Source organism: Chenopodium album, chromosome 8 (genome assembly GCF_948465745.1).
Source record: "Chenopodium album chromosome 8, dcCheAlbu1.1, whole genome shotgun sequence".
Lineage (NCBI taxonomy): Eukaryota > Viridiplantae > Streptophyta > Magnoliopsida > Caryophyllales > Amaranthaceae > Chenopodium > Chenopodium album.
In genome coordinates, this window is record NC_137841.1 from 6859642 (window position 1) to 6878732 (window position 19091).

The 19091-nt window shown below is 36.2% G+C and overlaps 3 protein-coding genes and 1 pseudogene across 5 annotated transcripts; all 4 read right to left on the reverse strand.

Annotated features, from left to right (window-relative positions):
• Positions 1–1231: 1231 nt before the first annotated feature.
• Positions 1232–3235, reverse strand: LOC145642687 (pectinesterase pseudogene; annotated as a pseudogene). The gene is made up of 2 exons (XR_014115712.1): positions 2863–3235; positions 1232–2298 (listed from the first exon to the last, which is right to left on the reverse strand). The product of XR_014115712.1 is annotated as a pectinesterase pseudogene (transcript).
• A 946-nt stretch (positions 3236–4181) lies between these two features.
• LOC145641678 (diaminopimelate epimerase, chloroplastic-like) lies at positions 4182–10481 on the reverse strand. 2 transcript variants are annotated; one of them, XM_081692585.1, is made up of 10 exons: positions 10343–10481; positions 9448–9731; positions 9164–9331; positions 8662–8732; positions 7456–7513; positions 6736–6915; positions 6452–6536; positions 5115–5174; positions 4851–4924; positions 4182–4677 (listed from the first exon to the last, which is right to left on the reverse strand). In XM_081692585.1, exons 2-10 carry the CDS (start codon positions 9724–9726, stop codon positions 4561–4563), a joined length of 1092 nt encoding a protein of 363 aa, XP_081548711.1. In that variant the 5' UTR covers positions 9727–9731; positions 10343–10481; the 3' UTR covers positions 4182–4560. The 2 variants fall into 2 exon arrangements, with proteins under 2 accessions (XP_081548711.1, XP_081548712.1); XM_081692586.1 differs by having other exon boundaries at positions 9448–9738.
• A 3032-nt stretch (positions 10482–13513) lies between these two features.
• Positions 13514–15179, reverse strand: LOC145555757 (basic blue protein-like). The gene is made up of 2 exons (XM_081617483.1): positions 14935–15179; positions 13514–13923 (listed from the first exon to the last, which is right to left on the reverse strand). Exons 1-2 carry the CDS (start codon positions 15104–15106, stop codon positions 13559–13561), a joined length of 537 nt encoding a protein of 178 aa, XP_081473609.1. The 5' UTR covers positions 15107–15179; the 3' UTR covers positions 13514–13558.
• A 2568-nt stretch (positions 15180–17747) lies between these two features.
• Positions 17748–18575, reverse strand: LOC145642689 (uncharacterized). The gene has a single exon (XM_081693861.1). The coding sequence runs from the start codon at positions 18573–18575 to the stop codon at positions 17748–17750; it is 828 nt and encodes a 275-aa protein (XP_081549987.1).
• Between the last annotated feature and the right edge of the window lie 516 nt (positions 18576–19091).

The following is a 19091-nucleotide window of genomic DNA, read 5'->3' on the forward strand; positions in this document are numbered from 1 at the left end:
TTTTGTCAACCAAACAAGGCCTAAGGTGTTGTTTGGTTAACATTAGAAAATGTGGGAATTAAAAAATCATTTGGTTGATAAAAAAAATGGTAGAATGGGGGAAGTAGAAAATCATAGGAATTTTCACTTCCCACGCAATGTAGAAATTTAATTACCTAACTCCTCCTAGGTAATTAGAAATTCTTATGGAAAAATTTCCCACATTGCAAACCAAACAACTTAGAAAAATCCCATGAATTTAAAATAAGCTATTAAATTCCCAAAAATTTCAAGTGAATTTTTACTTCGTTTACCAAACATTTGCTTAAGGTCCTGTTTGGCAAAAGTAGCGATAGTGGATAGCTTTTAGCGGTCGAGTAGCGGGTAGCTGTTAAGGTAGCAGTCAATTAGTAGTGGGTAGAGGTTAGCCGTCAAAGTAACGGTTGATGGTATGAGTGTTTGGTAAAAGTAGCGGTTGCAATACTAAAATATATCAAAATTCATATAAATATTGTTTAAAAAGTAATTAAAAAAAATTGTCAAACGCTACCCACTACTTCTAAACGATACTATTTTTAACGTTCGAGAAAAGCTACCTAAACGCTACCTCTATCGCTAATCGCTACTAGAATCGCTACTTTGCCAAACACTCTCAAATTTTTTCTAGTAGTGTTTTGACTGGTCCACTTAATATCATAGTAACTTTTAATAAAGTTGAACTGATTAGGGATGGGACAATTCTAAAGAGGTAGAAGGAGGAGGTGAGTAGCAAATATAAATGTATAAAGTTTCAGTGTATTCCTTGTGTGATTGTAGTGGTATGAGTCTTTAATTATTGTATGATTTTACTGTGGGCATGTTCACATTTATTAAACTGAGCTGAACTGGTGATTGGAGCAAAATTAAACTGAACCGAATATTTTATGAGAGAAGGAAATTAGGAGCTGAATTGAAGTGAAATTAAGCTAAAGTAGTTAGTAATTTTTTGTCCATTGTTGCCTGAATGCCTGGTATACATCAAATCTTTGAATGGTCAAAAATGCATTCCTTCTTACGGAGTAATAGATATTGTTAAACTTTGATTTGTTAAAGATATATCACGTAACCGATTTAACAAGATTCTATTTAATGTTTTTTTTATATTTACTAGTATATAAGTTCAAAATACACTCAAAATTCAAAATGAAAATAAAAAGGAAACAAAAAATAAATTACCTTAAAAAGTCAAATGTGACAATTATTTTGGGACATAAGAAGTAGTCCGATTTTCCTTAACTTAGAATTCATACATCAATGGTGTCAATAAACCCCAATCAAAATTCCCAATGAAATTTTCCAATGAAGATAAATGGTGTGGCACATTAATTGTAAACAATTACAAAAAAATTGATTTTTTTTTTTTTACTTTGCCTTTTTTAACAAAGAAACAATACAAAGCCTAACTAATTACCCACTACCTAATAATTGTATATTGACCTATGAGTAAAATTTACCTACTACTATGGTTCAAAAAAAAAAAAAAAAAAAAAAAATTTACCTACTACTATATAATTTTGCCTTCTTTGACAGAAGTAGATCAATAAGTTAGAGTGTTAGACTAACAGTAAAATTATGCATTGTTCTGTTAATATGATGACAGAAATTCACTATCATATGGAACCTTTGTTGCAGGGATCCATTCATTTCCTTGGATCAACTGAGAAGTAGTGTATGGCAATGCCTCACTTGCATCCTCTACCACCTTATAACCTGACCATTTTACCCTCCTGCTTGTATCAGCGCCCGGTCCCCAGTTTCTGTACTCGAGGTAGATTGCATTCGAATTAGTTGTATTAGGCCACTTTTCCCACCCTGAAGGACTGATTAACCTATCCAAGAACGATTCCATTACCATGACAGTCGAGTAAGGAAACCACGGTCTACCTAGGAATCCGCTTATGTTGGTCCTTAACCCATCCTCGGGTGCTAATGTAAAGCTGCAGCCCTGCAGTGTGAATCCTGAATTCTGATCCAAGGACTGTCTTCCCTGTGCTGTGTACGTTACTATCAGATATTCTGATACACGGCCATAGAGGTTGCATTTCTGAAAAACTGCAGTTGCAAATCCGAAGATGAAATCAACTGTTCCATAGATGTCACACTCTCTATAGAATTGACTACCTTGTTTAGCATACAGAGTGTCATGGTACCCTAGGATTTTACATCTGTAAAAAATCGCGTGGTTTGCTGAACACAAAAGCGCTACTGCTTGTCCACTCTCACTTCCTGCATTGTTCTCAAAAGCTATGTCTTGTGCCATGAATCCATCACCTAAAACAGCTGCATTTCCATGTACAAGATCATATTAACACGGGCGTCAACAAATTGACAAAGGAGACAAACACAATCATACATATCATATTATAAAGTATGCTAAATTACAGCTCATTACAACATATAATGAATTGTATAAAGTATATAACATCTTTACTCGAAAATAAAAAGTTATGTTATGCAGCATATGAAATTGGCTTTCAACTAGTAAAAAAGTAATCCTGCTAGAATCAGAAGACTTGTCAATGCAGCTTCCGTTTCGTGTATTACATAACAAAATCAATTTGATTGAAACCCATATAATGAATTTAATATGCTTTACGAATTAAAGGAGGCTGCTGTGACAGAAGACATTAGCATATTTTTGTGAAGTGCATCAGATTCTTCAGCATACAGAACATAGAAAACTGCTAATTGCTACCTTTTTTTTCTGTTGAATCTGAGCATTTTTATACTAATATCACAAACTCGATATCAATGAAAACACGATAAATTCATCTATTGTTACTAGGAAATAATCACAATTAAAAAACAGGATGAACAGCAATAAACTGATATACATATACTCACTGAAGGTGGCAGTTTCTGAAGTTGAAAATTCAGAAATCCGACGACTAGCTGTTATTTTGGTGACTTCTGCTCCATCCCCAACTAATGCAATGTTAGTCTTGCTTTGAGGTACGATCACAACTTCATTGTACACACCAGAGCAAACCCGAATGTAGAACCGCGACGAGGCGTATGATGGAGCAGAGAGGATAGCCTCTGAGATTGTAGTGAAATCCCCATCTCCATCTAGAGATACTGTGGCATTAAAGTTGATATTGTTTGTAATGGAGTTGGGTTTATGAAGCTTATCATGATATTTTACAAAGAAATAAACTCCAGGAATAGCCACTACAAGAATTAGCAGTATAAGCCAAACACAATTATTTTCTGCCATCTTGGATTTTTTTTTTGCAAGTATTATTGTGGATACATTTTTTTCTGGTAGTTTTGTGTATATAGGAAAATTGTACGGAGTAATATGTTTATAAAACTTTTGTTCTTTTTATTTTTTATTTATCTACTTGATTGTTTTTAGGTCTCAAGAGTCTTTATCTACTTGTATAATATAAGATCAATTAAAAGAATTCTACAAAGTTTATCATGATACTAAAAAAAAAAAAATTATTTGTTAATATTAAAATATACAAGTATATAACCTATATGGGCCATATGTGTTTTGGGACTTTGAATAATAAAAGGGACGGTGGCTAACTTATAAGCATATGCATGCACCTATATAATATGGTTTCAAGATGTAACCTAATTACATGTAATGTGGCCACTTGTTTCAGTAGAGAAAGCCATATCGATAATCAACTGTTTTCTATGTGGCCGGCTGACACACGCTAAGCCTTTGACGGAAAACCTTTGACCGAGTAATCTCTGACCGACTGAGTAACTCCTGACCGATCCCTAATCAAGTAACTCCTGCCACACGGGGACACGGTGTGGCTAGATACTCTTTTCTTAAGTGACTCTTGTCACACGGGCATACGGAGTATATGTACATTAACTTTCATTTCTTAATTATGATGTAATATTACATTTGTTTTGGCAAATTTTGATAATTAGGAAAATTATTATGACGGCTTATTGAGGAAATTCAACATTGGCAGAGGGTAGGAAGTAGCAGTGAGATTTTTCAGTCTCTCGTTGAATTGAATATGATGTTCTTAACTTATTATAGTAATGTAGGCAGCAATGTAGCATGGGCTAAGGTGCAGAAGCTGAAACGATGCAGACAAGACTTCTCATTTTTATTGTTTTACTTAAATAATTGTATTTGTATTTGAATCAACATATCAGCAATATAACGACTTTATGTGATTAAAATGCAGCTATGAAAATAATAAATGGATGTATTTATTCAGATGATCCAAGAGGAAGAACAGATGTTTGGTTTTTATGAATTCACTACTGCTTACAATAATACAATCTCTGGGTCATACAAATAATTCCAACACCAAAGAGGATTACAAATAATCTAACCTAGCAAATAACAATCCCGATGCCTTGAATCAACTTTTCCTAAGATGAAAAACCATGTTTGCTACAAAGCGATTCAAAAATGAGTCTACAAGAGTACAAGCTGCTGCACTTGCATCAAGTACGGTTAGTTTACAGCACAATAATTGAATAACAATCAATCCCGCCTTTCGAATGCTCGATAGAAGTGCAGAAAGTTGGCAAAGCAAAAGCTGAAAGATGCTTCAGAGGAAATTATAGTGGTACTGATCCATAAAACACTACTTCAGCTGGGCCGGTCATGTATATACGGTTATCTGCCTCCCTCCATTCAATCTCCAATGGACCTCCAGGAAGGTCAACAGTGCAATTCTAATCCCCCAAAATAAAATAAATAAATAAATACATATTCAATAACAGTAGCAATATCAAACAGTAAAGGCAATGAAGATTGAAGAAACGGAAAGCAATTCAGAGAGGAATATGAACATTGTTTGGCTATCAGGGAGCATCACAAAAAACATTAAATACTAAGCAGTACTCACCCTCTCAGATCGACCCTCGAGCACTGCAGCAACGACAACTGCACAAGCTCCTGTTCCACAAGCTAAAGTAGCCCCTGCACAAGTGCACAACCAAGTAATTGGAGTCAACAAGGATGAGGAACAGCCCAATTAAGATAAGTAAATATGTATATAAATATACAAAGTAATTTAGAAAAAGGGAAAGAAAAAAAATAATATAATTTTATACTCTTAAAAGACTTTCAATAAGAATATCATTAAAAAGACTTTCAAATAAAATCAAACCTGCACCGCGTTCCCATACACGCATCTTCAGGTGTGACCGAGAGAAAACTTGAACAAACTCTGCAAGATCAATACAGTTTTCAGGAAAATTCATGATCCTTAAGCTATCGATGAAAGAGACTTTCAATAAGAATCAGTGTATGATTTACTGAAATGTTTCCAAAACTAAAAAGGAATAATAAGTTCAGATATCCATAATACCACAATTCATGACCAGTATATCATAATTCATAAACTGGTATAATAAATTTGTAGTAGTTATACCCCCCCCCCCCCCCCCCCCACCCCTTCTCCCAGAATAAAAAATATATATATTATCCTATGATAAAAGTCTGCATTTCACACAAGTAAAGTTCATTTTACCTAATGAAAGAAAAAATCAACAAAGAACACGGACTGCACTTCAATAGAGCCTTTTTTGAGATAAACGGAAAGATTCAAAGGTATCAAACTGCCAATGGATAAATTCAGACAGTCTGGTGTATCTATTATTCTATATGTTCCGCAGGAAAGTGTAATAGTGTATTAATCAGAAAGGCAAAAGCAACATCATGTTGAAGTAGATCTGTAGATATATCCGCATGCAAGATCCCACTATTTTTGCTTAATTTACAAAACAAATAGATAGTACTTCATAATGTTAACATCTTGGACTTCAGACAGCCAAAAATATAGATTGCCGAATTGGTGAGATAGGTTTTCGTTCATTGAGTACAAGAACATACATACAAATACATCCATACTGGAGAAAGACAATCGTCACCAGATTGTTCAAAGAGTCACTGATTGATCCCATAATGATAATATGCAAAATTCTTTTCTTGGGGGGGGGGGGGGGGGGGAGAGGTGGAGAGGAGAGGTGTTAGAATCTAAATTTCCATTGTTGCAGAAACCAAAGTGGGACTTCAACTTTGTACAGGACTTTGCCAGGCTGGAGTTCAAAATTTTCTGCTAGCCATCTATGCTTGTAAATGATTTCAGGGGAAAATTAACAGAAGATAAGAAGCACAATGAAGAATATGTCAAATATTAATGGATGTCCAAACACGGAAATATTTTGGGGGGGGGGGGGGGGGGGGCGCTTTTTTGAAGAAGCAAGGCACAAGCTTTCAAAATCACTAACTACTTGTTCCAGTTCAGATTGGATAAACAATGGATGCTATCATAAAATCTTTTTGGCACACAGAAATCGCCTCTAATGTCAACATACTCATGAGAAGAAAGAGTATTATAACTATCAGGGAAACATGGAGAATAAATGTCATTACAAGATTAACACATAAAATGTACAGTTATTTTTTACATCACATCATCATTTATCAGAATTAAAAACTGACCAGTGTTTGTTCGAGCTGGAAACACATCATGGTGCTCAAATTTCGGTCCAATGTCAGCCAATTGTATTTGATCAACCACCAGATTCTGCTTGGTTACAAAGAGAAATGGTTAACCATAAGGACCTAACACCTAACTAGACCAGATTCCAGACTCTGAACTTTCAGCTAATCATGAAATAACATATTCTATATGTTGACCTCTTCTACAGATTGGAATCTATCAGTATTAGCCTACACAATCCCTAATCAAAAGAAGTTATTAAACAAGACGGACAAAATTATACCTGCTCTCCTTTTCTACCAAAAGTAACACAGTGTGGATTCCCCATGCTCACACAGGTGACGCTCCAGGTTTCTCCGTCAACCACTAGATCTGATTTAACAGCAGAAGATTCCTTGTTTGCAGGCAGTTTTGTAGGTACATCAGCTGCTCTAAGCACTGGTTCACCCATATCGACTTTAACCTGACACACAAAACAATGTCGTAAAATGGATAAGGTGACAGCATATAAGCAGAAACATAGACTTTTATCTCCAAAAATCATAATACTTTGTACTCCTTCCATGACTCCATCTCACTAAGATTGCCCCATATTCCTAATATGGTTGTCCGGTTGTTCCATTGAGATTGCCCTGTTACTTAAATAGTTAAATGATATAATTTTCTCCTCTAACAGCCCATGTGCAACTACATAAAGGCAAAAAAAAAAAAAAAAAAAAAGAGCATCCCGCATGCTTAGAAATGAACCAACTCTTATATGAGAGAATTGTGGGGTACGGGGCAATTGTAGTATGATGAAAGTAGTGATTGCCAAAAGGGAGCACGAAATTATTCAATCAACTTTTTACACTACTTTTTGCTATGTACAGTCGTACATATAAGGCTAAGGAAGGGAAAGATAGTGGTATTTAACACGCGGTGAAGATTAAGCTGCAAAGGCAACCGAATAATAGTACACCTACCCTATAAAACACCAAAAGGGGCTAGAGGCTAAATTATGTACCTTTCCATCATCTTGAATCTCAGGTACAATCAAACCAGCACCAGTATGGACTGTGAAACTGAACAGCATAGCATAGAACATGACACATAGTTAATTAGGGAGGCAAAATAAAGATCAAACTGATTATTGATAGACAAGAGTTTTGGCAACCACAAAAGAGAACACAATGAGCTGTCCATAAATTAATGGTTTCTGTATTCCCCCTCCCTCTCTTTTTCTCCTCACTTGGGAAAAGAAAAAGGAAAAAAGTCTGTTCAAATTCTTTAGAAGAAAGTCCATGTATTATCCCAAATTGTTCTGGATCTTCCTTGCATGATGAAGAAAGAGTCTAACCACCATTTCTTTTTAAAGTTTTTCTTTTTCAAAGACAATCAGCTGATGACTCGTCAAGGTAAAACTGTTTTTTAAAAAAGTGTTGGAGATGCCATTTCATGCCAAACATAGCAAAAATTGGAAAACGCCCTGTTGACTTGTTAAGTCTTAGAAAACACCCAAAAGAATCAAAATAAATAAACACCAAAAAAAAAAGGGTTTTAATAACAGTGTTAAGCTATGTTTCCAATTTGTACAAGTACAGTTCATAATTACACAAGAGGAACAACATTTACACTAACAGTGCACAACAGTTCCTGCTTATCCAAAAGTACAAAGCATCATTGCTAACCAGTTGCTTTAGCCATACAAGACATAGTCTGGTCAATTTTTCAGTATTTGAACTGGCTGATTGAAACCGAAAAAGACAGGGAGCCTATGGGATGGTTATACTATGACAATTAATCAATGAGTGGTTCTTTTAGGAGCAAGCCATTTCTAAAATCTCACGAAGACAATAGGAAATGTACATGAATTAAGATAGGATATGTTACAGCCAATGAAGTTCAACAACTAAAATGCATTACTAGTATAGAATTATTTACAATTACTCATATACATGAAATAAAGATTGACATGCACAGGCAGGGGAGGGCTTGATGGTGTAAAAGGTGAAGTATGTATCTTCAGTCAAGTTTCATAGCAGTTCCAAGCTCAGATCAGGTGGGAGTATAGAGACCTAGCTATAGTTCTCTATCAATGCTTTAACAGGTGAAGCATTTTTTATCACTAACAACTAGTCATTACAAATAGGTAAAATCATAAGGCGAGAAAGAAAAGTCATTAATCATTTAATGGAGTTAGAAGATAATGATTGGGTCGAAAAGCAATTACCTGTGTTTTCCTTGTAAGTTCTCGAGCTCGGCAATGAATCTAGCAAAGCATCTCACTCCATTACCACACATCTAAAAAAAATAAAAATTCAGTAAAAGATCAGTTAAGAAATACTAAAAAAACATTTACTTTTTAAAAAATTACACTTGATTGGAGCAATTACAATAGGTAACCATAACAATATATGCATCCAGTCAATCAAGAAATGTCGCCATGTAGTCTGAAATGTTAATTTTTATAGGTGACCTCTATTGCAAAGTTTATAATTCTTTTTTTTTTTTTTTTTTTTTTTTTTTGAAAGAATTGCAGAGTTTATACTTAAACAAGTGCATTGTCGTAGTAACTTGTAAGTTGTAACAGTAGTTTCAACAAAAAGAAAGTAGACTTGAAATCCATAGAGAATACAATCATATAAACAAGATCCAACCTTCAAAATGAAAACTCACATTTCATCCTCATAAAACTGGTACAATAAGTATACTGTTCACAAAGATATACACACCTCTGGCTCACTTCCATCAGAATTGAAAATCCTCATAGCATAATCAGTGCCATTAGTTCCAGGCATTGCAAAGATCACGCCATCAGCTCCCACTCCAAAATTCCGGTCACATAGCTTCACTGCTTGTTCAGGGGTTACCTTGGGCTCAGTTGAGTCTCTATTATCAACCTACTCAGCCCAAACAAACTAGGTGAATGGCCGAAAAGTTAAACAAGAAAATTCCACAAACAAGAGAAATCATGACAAATAATTCAATTCAATCAATATATGGGGGCATTGCTTACCAAAATAAAGTCATTACCAAGTCCATGGTACTTGACAAAATGAAGAAATCCACTCTCTTTCCGGTCTAAAAAGGAGGCTCTCCCCTGAGTTTCAGGGGCCATTGACACAGCCACAACTTGAAAACTACGACGTCCTTTACAAGATTTATTCAAAGTCAAATTGTTCCTTAAAAAAGAACAATGTCGGGACTGAACCAAAGAGGACAGGCAACGTCGAGAACTTGAGTTCAATGATGAGGAAGAGGAGACTGAAATCGAGCTTGTAGTAGTGGCTGCCATTTAACCTGTAAGCTACCATATCATTTGCTTTAAAATTAGCTCTCAAATTCATCCAATACAGCATACAATAGTAGTATATCGTATACATTATCGATTCACAATAAACAACCATACTAATTTAGTCATTTAGACCATCGGATTATACATTAAAAAAATACAAATATTTAAAACTGTTAGCTCCTAAAATTAACAAAACCCAGTAAAATTCCAACATTTTACAAGTAGAAATTGAGCATCATGCTCCGAATTATTGATGGGATACTTGTAGAAGACAAGAATATTAACAGAGAACCAATTTGTGAAAAGAATTCATTAGACCATAATCATTTCATTACATGGAATTTAAATTGAAGAGCAAGAATGACAAAAGCTATGTAACATATTAAAAATATGAACGATGTTATAATCTTTAAATAATTTGTTAATTGCAATCAATAGTTCAATGAGTTAGCTCAGAAAAAACCTGAAATGGGTATACTGCCAGTTAAATTTAATTAACGATAGTGTGAATTAAATTAAAATTAAACCCTAGATAGTGAATTTTTTTTTTTTTGTTTTTGACAAAAGATAGTGAATTTGATATTCAATGACTTAAAATAGAAAACGAATGTCATACCTCAGAAGCAGAATCAATGGAGGAGAGGAAGCTCGGAAACTGCTTCAATGGAGAACTCAGAGAACGTTCAATGAGAGAGAGAAGAAGAGCGGCGTAAAAGTGATTGAGAATTTCAGCGGTGGTAACCGGTAAAACGACTACTCCCTCCGTTTTCAAATACTTGCTCTACTTTCTTCATTCGGCCGTTTTTAATACTTGCACCATTGTCCTCTTTTGGCCCCGTTTTTAAATACTTGTTCTACTTTTCTCTTTCGGCCCCGTTTTTAAATACTTGTTCTACTTTCCTCTTTCGGCCTTTTTAAATACTTGCACCACTTTCCTCTTTCGGCCGTTTTTAAATACTTGCTTCATTTCCTTAGAAAGCTTTTACAATTTTTTTTTTTTTTTGAAATAGCAAAAATATTTAATTGATTTCTTTATTCCATATAAATCATACTTCCTCCGTTCTGTTAATATTGCAACAATGGACTGTTAATATTGCAACTGTTAATAATTGTGTAAGAGTATAAATTATAAATATCTCCCCTACTTTTGATTTTTACAATTTTTTATTCTTCCACCTACCCCACTACTTCAGTATTTTATTACTTACTTCAATTTCTCCTAAAAATCCGCGCATGGAGAAAATGGAGCAAGTATGGAGGGAGTACTACTAAGGGTCTGTTTTGATTGAGGCTGAATTGAAGTTAACAGAATTGAGCTGAAATAAACTTTTATAAGAGAAGAAAATTAGAAATTAAATTAAAATTAAGCTGAATAGAAGGCCCTAAAAAATACTCCTAGAGATATTGGAGGAAAATTACCCGATACGTTAACTGTTAATCTATACTCCCTCCGTCCCCAATTGTTTGGCCCAAACCATAAATCCACTTTATTAAGGCTTTGGGCAAAAAATGGTGCACATGGGTTGAGGAAAGTGGAGCAAATAATTACGGACAGAGGAAGTATATATCAACGGTCATCATTATTCTCATGTATTGAGATTTGAGAAAATACAAGTTTTTTTTCTTTTTCTTTTTTTTTCTTTTTCTTTTTTTTTTTTTTTTGAAAATAAAATTATCATTATCCTTCCAACCTTAGATACATGTCCCTATTAATATGATGTGCCTCTAAATTTTTCCTAATAATATTACTATGAAGTATTTATTTGCCCTCATTAGGATTTTTTTAATTATTATTATTATTTTTAAAAATATATAATGTGCGGTTATTTATACCCCTATAAATAGGAGATAGTTGTGTACTCCTTTTTTTCATTATGTTGCCAATATAATAGCTCCCGAATATGACTAGTAATGTTATGCGCTAGTCATAACTCATAAACAAAAATTGCAAACTAAGGGGAAATTTTGATACGAGTAATAAATTCACAAAATTTCATAGAAAATGAACACCGCACTTGTTGACCTTATTACCAAGTACGAAAATATTACACTAATTAGACAATTTTTTTTTTTTTATCAATGTATAGTTTTGCCATTTGATTAACATGTTGGTTTGTTTTTTTTTTTTTTTTTTTTTTTTTTTGACGGGAAGATTAAAGATTTCATTTATAAAATAGCCAAATGGCACTTACAATCAATTTTTGAGAAATTTAAAATTCCAACAAAAACATATAAAACCCTAAAATTAACATCGCAGAATCGATTGATAATAGCCTTAACAAAAAACTTCATCCGAAGCAATACAATCTGTGAGTTCGCTCTAATTCGGCATAAGATCTGCAGATGCATAATTTTTTGGACGGATATCCTTCCGTGGTCTTCTAAACTCCGGTAGAAATTGCGAAACCTTCGATCTTCAATCTTCAATAAACAAGTAATTAAAATCCCTACCATGAACACCATCTTAAGGATGATCTTTTTAATGAAAGCAATTAAAGAGATTTTGGGGCATTCCACCGGTACAAAATTCACAAATAAAAATCAAGAATGAAGGAGATGAAGAAAAGTAGGGAAGGATTGAAGAAAAAATAAAGAAAAAACCCTAGCAAAAGAGACTAGGAAAAACCCTCCCATGGGAAAACCCTAGAGGGAACTATCTCTCTCTAAAAACTAGAGAGAGAAATATAAGACCAACAAGTCTTGAGTTATGAGTCTTACCAACATGTTTGGTTTGTTAAGGTGACAAAATGTGGTAATAGTCTCATTTGGTTTAGCAATTTTATTTTTATTATTATTTTTTTTTAATATTTTTTTTTTTTTTTTGAGAAACTTGGTTTAGCAATTTTGGATGCAACCTTCTATAATATACTCGCTTTATTTCATAATATTTCAGCAAAATTGTTAGAAAATACTCAATACGACCGTACCTTGTTTATAAGTTAATTTGTGAATTAGTACCTTACTTTTTTTTTTAAAAAAAAAAAAAAAAAAAATTGTAAACTAATACCTCTATATAAGTTTTGATTTTAAAATGGCTCCATTTGATAACGGATTTTGGTCAAAAAGTCAAGTTTCTAGCTTTTGACTTTCATTTTCCCTCCATTTTTTTCGTGTGTGATGCACTCCATTAACTAAGGAAAGAGTAAATTAAGGGCATGTTCACATTTACTTAATTTCAGTTCAGTTCAGTTCAGCTTTTATTAGTTCAGTTCAGCTCCAATTAGTTCAGTTCAGTTCAGCTCTTAATTTTCCTCTCTCATAAAATATTCAGTTCAGCTCCAATCAGTTCAGTGCAGTAAATGTAAACAGGCCCTAAGTTAAAAATGATTTAAATTACCAATTTATACATTGGGTGGCTCTCACAACTCACAAGCTCTATTGTGACAAAATATGTGAACAGATGAAAATCAAACATCAAAACTTAATTTTTTGGCGGGCGGACTTTCTATATGAAGGATACGACATTTACTGATAAATTTATCCTTATGCATTATTTTCTATGTTGCTCAGACTCGGATTTTGGTATCATGTCCGACATGCATGGTGTCAGATCCTTCGACACTCTAAGATATTATAAAATTTCATATAAGGCCATTATATAAATGGATGTCATGTCATATCGAAGTATTGTACAGCAGGGTGTTGGAGTAACATAGATTATTTTCCATTAACTGTACGTATGTACCTCCTACAATTTGAATATTGTTACAAGCTTACAAACAAAGTCAATAGATAGCAAACATAACAAAATTACATACATAAACCAAGGCAAGACTACATACATCAATTAATCATATTCAAAAAATAACTCTTCCATTCAAAAAGAACCCTTTCACAGCACAATCATTGGCAAAAAGGTCATGGCTAGAGAAAGTGATGCCATGATTGGGGTGTAACGAAGGAGGCTTTGGTAAGCACTAGACACATCTGAAGTCGAGGATGAAGATGAAGATGAAGATGAAGGCGAAGAGGAAGATGATGATCCAGTTGCGCCGACAACGTTTACCTTGAGCTTCATTCCTGCACCACAATGCCCTGCAGTTCCACAAGTGAAAAATCGAGTGCCAACTTTGTCTAGCTTAACAACATCGTTACCCCCGTTCATTGAGTTGGCAGCGTTGCTAGTGTCACACTTTTTGTACTCACTTTCACTCCCTAGTTCCATCACGCTATGTAATCCAGGAGTATACTTAAACACTGGAAAAAACAAAAAAAATCATTAGTGAAAATAGTATGACAGATTCAAATTTGTCATTGCCAAAGCTCAAAGCAAGGCGTCTACTGAAAATAAGGATGTATCATCACATTAGAATAACTACATGTGAGTATTGTCATGTGAGATTATAACCCCAAAAGTATTATGAGACTATAAGTGCATAAAATAAACAAATAAATAAATAAAATAAAATAAATCATGTAAATAAGTTCAAGGAAATATTAGAAATAAACTGATTGTTCTGATACAAATTAATAAGAACTAAAAATTATTTAATAAAGTATAATAAGTTCAAATATTGATTTTTTGATAAATTAAAGGTATAAAAAAAACAATATACTTTTTTTTTTTTAAATTAGCTGGGGCTACAACCTTATATCAAATGTCTCAAAACATCTACAACCTTGTTTTATATTATTTGCAATTATTAGACATTTTTTCTCTCTACTTTATGTCAAATCGTTGCAAATAATATGAAACAGAGGTAGTATTATCAAAGAATCATACCTTACACAACCAAATTTAAGCTTAGAAGCTAGACAACAAATGGCTATACAATCCGAATGTCTGATACATATCAAAAGATGTGAGCTTGGTCTAGTAGCAATTACGGATCTTGGTCAAAAATATTAGAGGGGTGGATCTTAATCTTCCATCTCTCTCTCAAAACTAATCACCACGTCCTAATATTATATAAGTGAAATAAGATTATTTAAGTTTATTAACTAATTAATTACAATAAGTTACCAAGGTAGAGCCCAAGCCCAAATGGCCCTAGTGGAAGGTCCCCGTCCCCCTCTTTCTAGTGGAAAGGATTGTATACTTTCCGGCCATGAGCTTGGGGTTCAAACACCCCACTAGAGACACTTTGAGGGTGGGATCTCATACCCTTCTTCCTCACTCTTAAAGTGTCAAACCCGCATATATTAGACAAAAAAACTGGGAAAAAAAAAAAAAAAAAAAAAAAAGGACGGAGTATGTAAGTAACATACCGAGTGTATCACCAACTTTGAAAGTCTGGCTTTTAGCCCATGAATCATAATCTGTAGTCTCATCCCAACCATCACTTCCACCCACAACATGTTGTGTTGCAGTAACTTCCTTTGCAATCAACACCATTAACACCACTACCACCATCATAGACATTCTCTTCAATCCTTCCATGTTCGTCGTAATGCTCGTACGTGTTCGATCAAACCTCTCTTCGAATAATAATTAGCTTATTAAATAGTACAACTTAATTATCAATCGTATGAATACAATACAATGCAATGCTATATATAATGTACAAATAAAAGCTAACGTTTTTATGAAGTCAAATGGAGGTGGCTTAAACTTTGCTTTGCAACTAAGGGATTATAGTTGCTGTTACTGTGACAAGATTATTGACAGACTATCACCGTCATAGTTGGTTGTATGAACTTTCTGGGTGTCTCAAAATTTCGATTGTTTTTAAGGCATTTATTATTTGAAAAGATTTCTTGCTTAATTTGAAATTTTTTATCAGATTATATACATATTCATTTTTCCTTGCTTCTTTCTGAAATTGGTATGATTTGGGGTTTAATATTTACAAGTTTATTAGTCAATTTGGTGCATGATTTTTTTATTCTTAATCTTGCAAAATACTCTGTACTCATTTATCTATTTTATTGCTAAAACATTTTGCATGAATAGTTAATAAACAATGGTAAGAATTACGATCAAAGCAAATTTCATGTATACCGTTTAAGGGCCTGTTCTCATACGTTGAAATTCAGTTCAGCTCATTTCAATTTAGTTCAGTTCAGTTTAGTTTAATTCAGTTCACCAGCTCCTAATTTCCTTTACTTATAAAATATTCAGTTCAGTTCAGCTCAGTTTAGTTCAGCTCAGTTCAGTTCAATTCAGTTCAGTCAATGAAAACAAGCCCTAAGTCGTCTTACAATAAGCTCAAGTAACATAATTTTATAAAGGAAATTTTGTAAAAAAACCTTCCTTTATATAAGAAATTTTTTGCAAGAAACTTTTTTTTTATCTTTTTATTTTTTTTTTTTTTTTTTTTGCAAAGTCATACCTTAATCTATATTTTTTTTTTTTTTTTTTTGCAACGACATACCTTTCTAGCATTGACTACCCCAAACTCACCCATGAAACCGCCCTCTCCCCAGCCCCATTCATGACTTTACCCCTCCTTAACTCCACCCATGAAACCACCTCCCCTCCTCATCCCCACCTACGAAATCGAACCCCCTCCTTTCCACCACCCCGCGAAATCTAGGTTTAGGATGGTTTGAGCATAAATTAAATTTAGGGTTTAGGGGGCTTGACTAGGGGTGTCAGCGCCGACAGTGGAGGGGAGAGGGGTGGCTAGGTGTCACGGTCCGGGAGTTTGGACCCCGAAACATGCGGCGCGCTCTAACCTTTTGGCGGCAAGAACGCTAGCCTTGAGCGGAAGAGGGGCTTGCGAGCACAAAGCAACACAAGCGGGCAATGGAATCTCAGGAGCACTCACGTCTATCTGGGCGACGGAGTGCGGGTGGTCGGGGCTTGTGACGGCCGATACTTCAAAGCGGGCACAAGCGGGTCCGAACCACGAGTCCTTAGCGCATCAAGTTGGGTTGGAGGGGAGCTAATATGCAAGTAAGACACAATATCTATAAAGGTCTAACAACAAACAAGCATAAAAGCAAGGCAACACTTGGTAGAAGGCTTTAAGATTTCATTAATCATTCGCCCTCTAAAGAGCTTTAAATGACATACAAGGAGAATCCCTAGTGAACACTGATCTGACAGTAACACAATAATGGGACCTCAAGCTAAGAAAGCATAAACTAAACTCTAGGAAAGCACTTAAAGGGAATCAAATACATCAAAAGGAGTTGGATTCTAACATTCTCCCCCACTTAAGCTGTCGACGACCTCGTCGACTTACAAGTGTCACAATCAAAATTAGAAAACCCTAAACTATCTCAAGTTCTGGATGCGCCGTTGGTGCGGCTGTCTTCTGGAATCTTTGCTGACTCTTGAGCTGGATCTTCTTTGTTGAAGAGGAGCTTGTCTCTGGAGTCGCTCGGCTCGAACATCTTGTTGAGAGCTTCATCTCTAAATTTTCTCCTGGGAGTGGAATCTGTTGAATTCTGGGGGACAACTGCTTCCACGATCATCTGTTGGGGAGCTGCTTCCTTGAGCCTGTGGTGGAGAGCTTCAAGTTGTGGCCGGTGACTCTTGGGTGATCATTTTCTTTGTAATCCCTTGCACGGGCCTTGCGTTGTTTGCTCAACCACTACTTTTCCTCTCTCTTGGGAGGTTCTTCTTTGGTGTCTCTGGGCTCGTCGCTCTTTGCTTCGAACCTGGTGTCTGATTCTGGGTTTGGCGGGTGTGTATCTGGGATGTTGCCAACTCCATGGGCTTCATCTCCCGCTTCTCTGGGTTTCTGGTGCGAGCTTGTTTCTTCGATGTTGTCTTCTTCTCCGGCTCCATCACTCGCATTCCCGAAAGGTATCGGACTTCTGGTTCTTCTTCAGGTGCTATCATTCTCATAGCACTCAGGCGTCGTATGGAACCCATCCTGTATGTGGGCTCCTCATCGCTGCTAGTCTCTTTTGTGGCCTCCTGAACGGACATGGATGACAATCTCTTTTGGATCTTGTCAAGTTCTTCTTTATGCTCGCAATCCCACCATTTGTGTGGACCTCGACAAAGGATGCAGTTTATCGCCCTTGTGTTTGCCGAGGATGCGCCGGCCCTTGAGTTTCCTGAGTTGTGGGAGGGGGTAGATGTTTGTCTCTGGGCATCACCTCCTCCACTTCTTCTATGATATGTATTAATGGTGTTGGACGATACTCGTGAGCCATTCAATGTACCCTTTAGAGCGTGTTGACGTCCCACTTGAATCATTCTCGGATTGACGACCCTTCCCGACTGAGTAGTCCATCAATCTCTCAGCAGCACACATAGCAGCAGCGAGGGTATCAATATTCTGCCTTAATATCTCTCGCTGCGCCCATTCCTTTAACACGTTGACAAAGTTGAACACCCGATCTTTCTCATTCATGTCTGTGATGTCCAACATTATCGCCGAGTATTCCTTAACATAGTCGCGAAGAGAACCCTTCTGGCGGCACTCTTGCAACTTCATCCGTGCAACAAATGCTGTGTTGACGGGGTAGAATTGTTCTTTGAGTTCCTCTTTGAACTCAGCCCATGTATCAATCTTGATCCTTCCTGCTTCGATGTCTGCGTGCTTGGTGCGCCACCACAACTTAGCATCTTCGGACAAGTACATGATGGCAGTATCCACCTTCTGATCGTCACTCAGTTGACATATTCGGAAGTACTGCTCCATGTCGAAGAGGAAGTTATCAACTTCTTTAGCGTCTCTAGCGCCACTGTAGTCGCGAGGTTTGGGCAGCTTGATCTTCGCCACACCAACACCCAGTGCATCTCTGCCCACAGTGCGCGTCAAGGTAGCACATTTCTCAAGTGCTTCGTCGGCTTGTCCTTGAACAAATTGCAATTGTTCGCGGAGGGCATCTCTGTCAGCCATCAATTTCACAATTTTCTCGGCTTGCTCGTGTATAATGACTTGGAGCTCGGCCCATTTGTCCGCCTTCTCCTCGAGCCAAGCGAGCCTTTCTTCAACAAATTCCATCTTCGTGTAGCCCTCCTTGGTGCCTACACGGGTTGCTTGCGACGAGGTTTGAGCCTCGGCTCTGATACCAACTGTCACGGTCCGGGAGTTTGGACCCCGAAACGTGTGGCGCGCTCTAACCTTTTGGCGGCAAGAACGCTAGCCTTGAGCGGAAGAGGGGCTTGCGAGCACAAAGCAACACAAGCGGGCAATGGAATCTCAGGAGCACTCACGTCTATCTGGGCGACGGAGTGCGGGTGGTCGGGGCTTGTGACGGTCGATACTTCAAAGCAGGCACAAGCGGGTCCGAACCACGAGTCCTTAGCGCATCAAGTTGGGTTGGAGGGGAGCTAATATGCAAGTAAGACACAATATCTATAAAGGTCTAACAACAAACAAGCATAAAAGCAAGGCAACACTTGGTAGAAGGCTTTAAGATTTCATTAATCATTCGCCCTCTAAAGAGCTTTAAATGACATACAAGGAGAATCCCTAGTGAACACTGATCTGACAGTAACACAATAATGGGACCTCAAG

What these genes read in the sequence shown, in the direction of transcription:
- LOC145641678 (XM_081692585.1), bottom strand. Translation starts at nt 9,726, where the DNA reads ATGGCAGCCACTACTACAAGCTCGATTTCAGTCTCCTCTTCCTCATCA. An exon ending in CTGATGGAAGTGAGCCAGAG is followed by an intron (nt 8,733 to 9,163) that starts GTGTGTATATCT and finishes TATTTTTTTTAG; the next exon opens with ATGTGTGGTAATGGAGTGAG. An exon ending in AACTTACAAGGAAAACACAG is followed by an intron (nt 7,514 to 8,661) that starts GTAATTGCTTTT and finishes TATGCTGTTCAG; the next exon opens with TTTCACAGTCCATACTGGTG.
- LOC145555757 (XM_081617483.1), bottom strand. Translation starts at nt 15,106, where the DNA reads ATGGAAGGATTGAAGAGAATGTCTATGATGGTGGTAGTGGTGTTAATG. An exon ending in CAAAGTTGGTGATACACTCG is followed by an intron (nt 13,924 to 14,934) that starts GTATGTTACTTA and finishes TGTTTTTTCCAG; the next exon opens with TGTTTAAGTATACTCCTGGA.
- LOC145642689 (XM_081693861.1), bottom strand. Translation starts at nt 18,575, where the DNA reads ATGGAATTTGTTGAAGAAAGGCTCGCTTGGCTCGAGGAGAAGGCGGAC.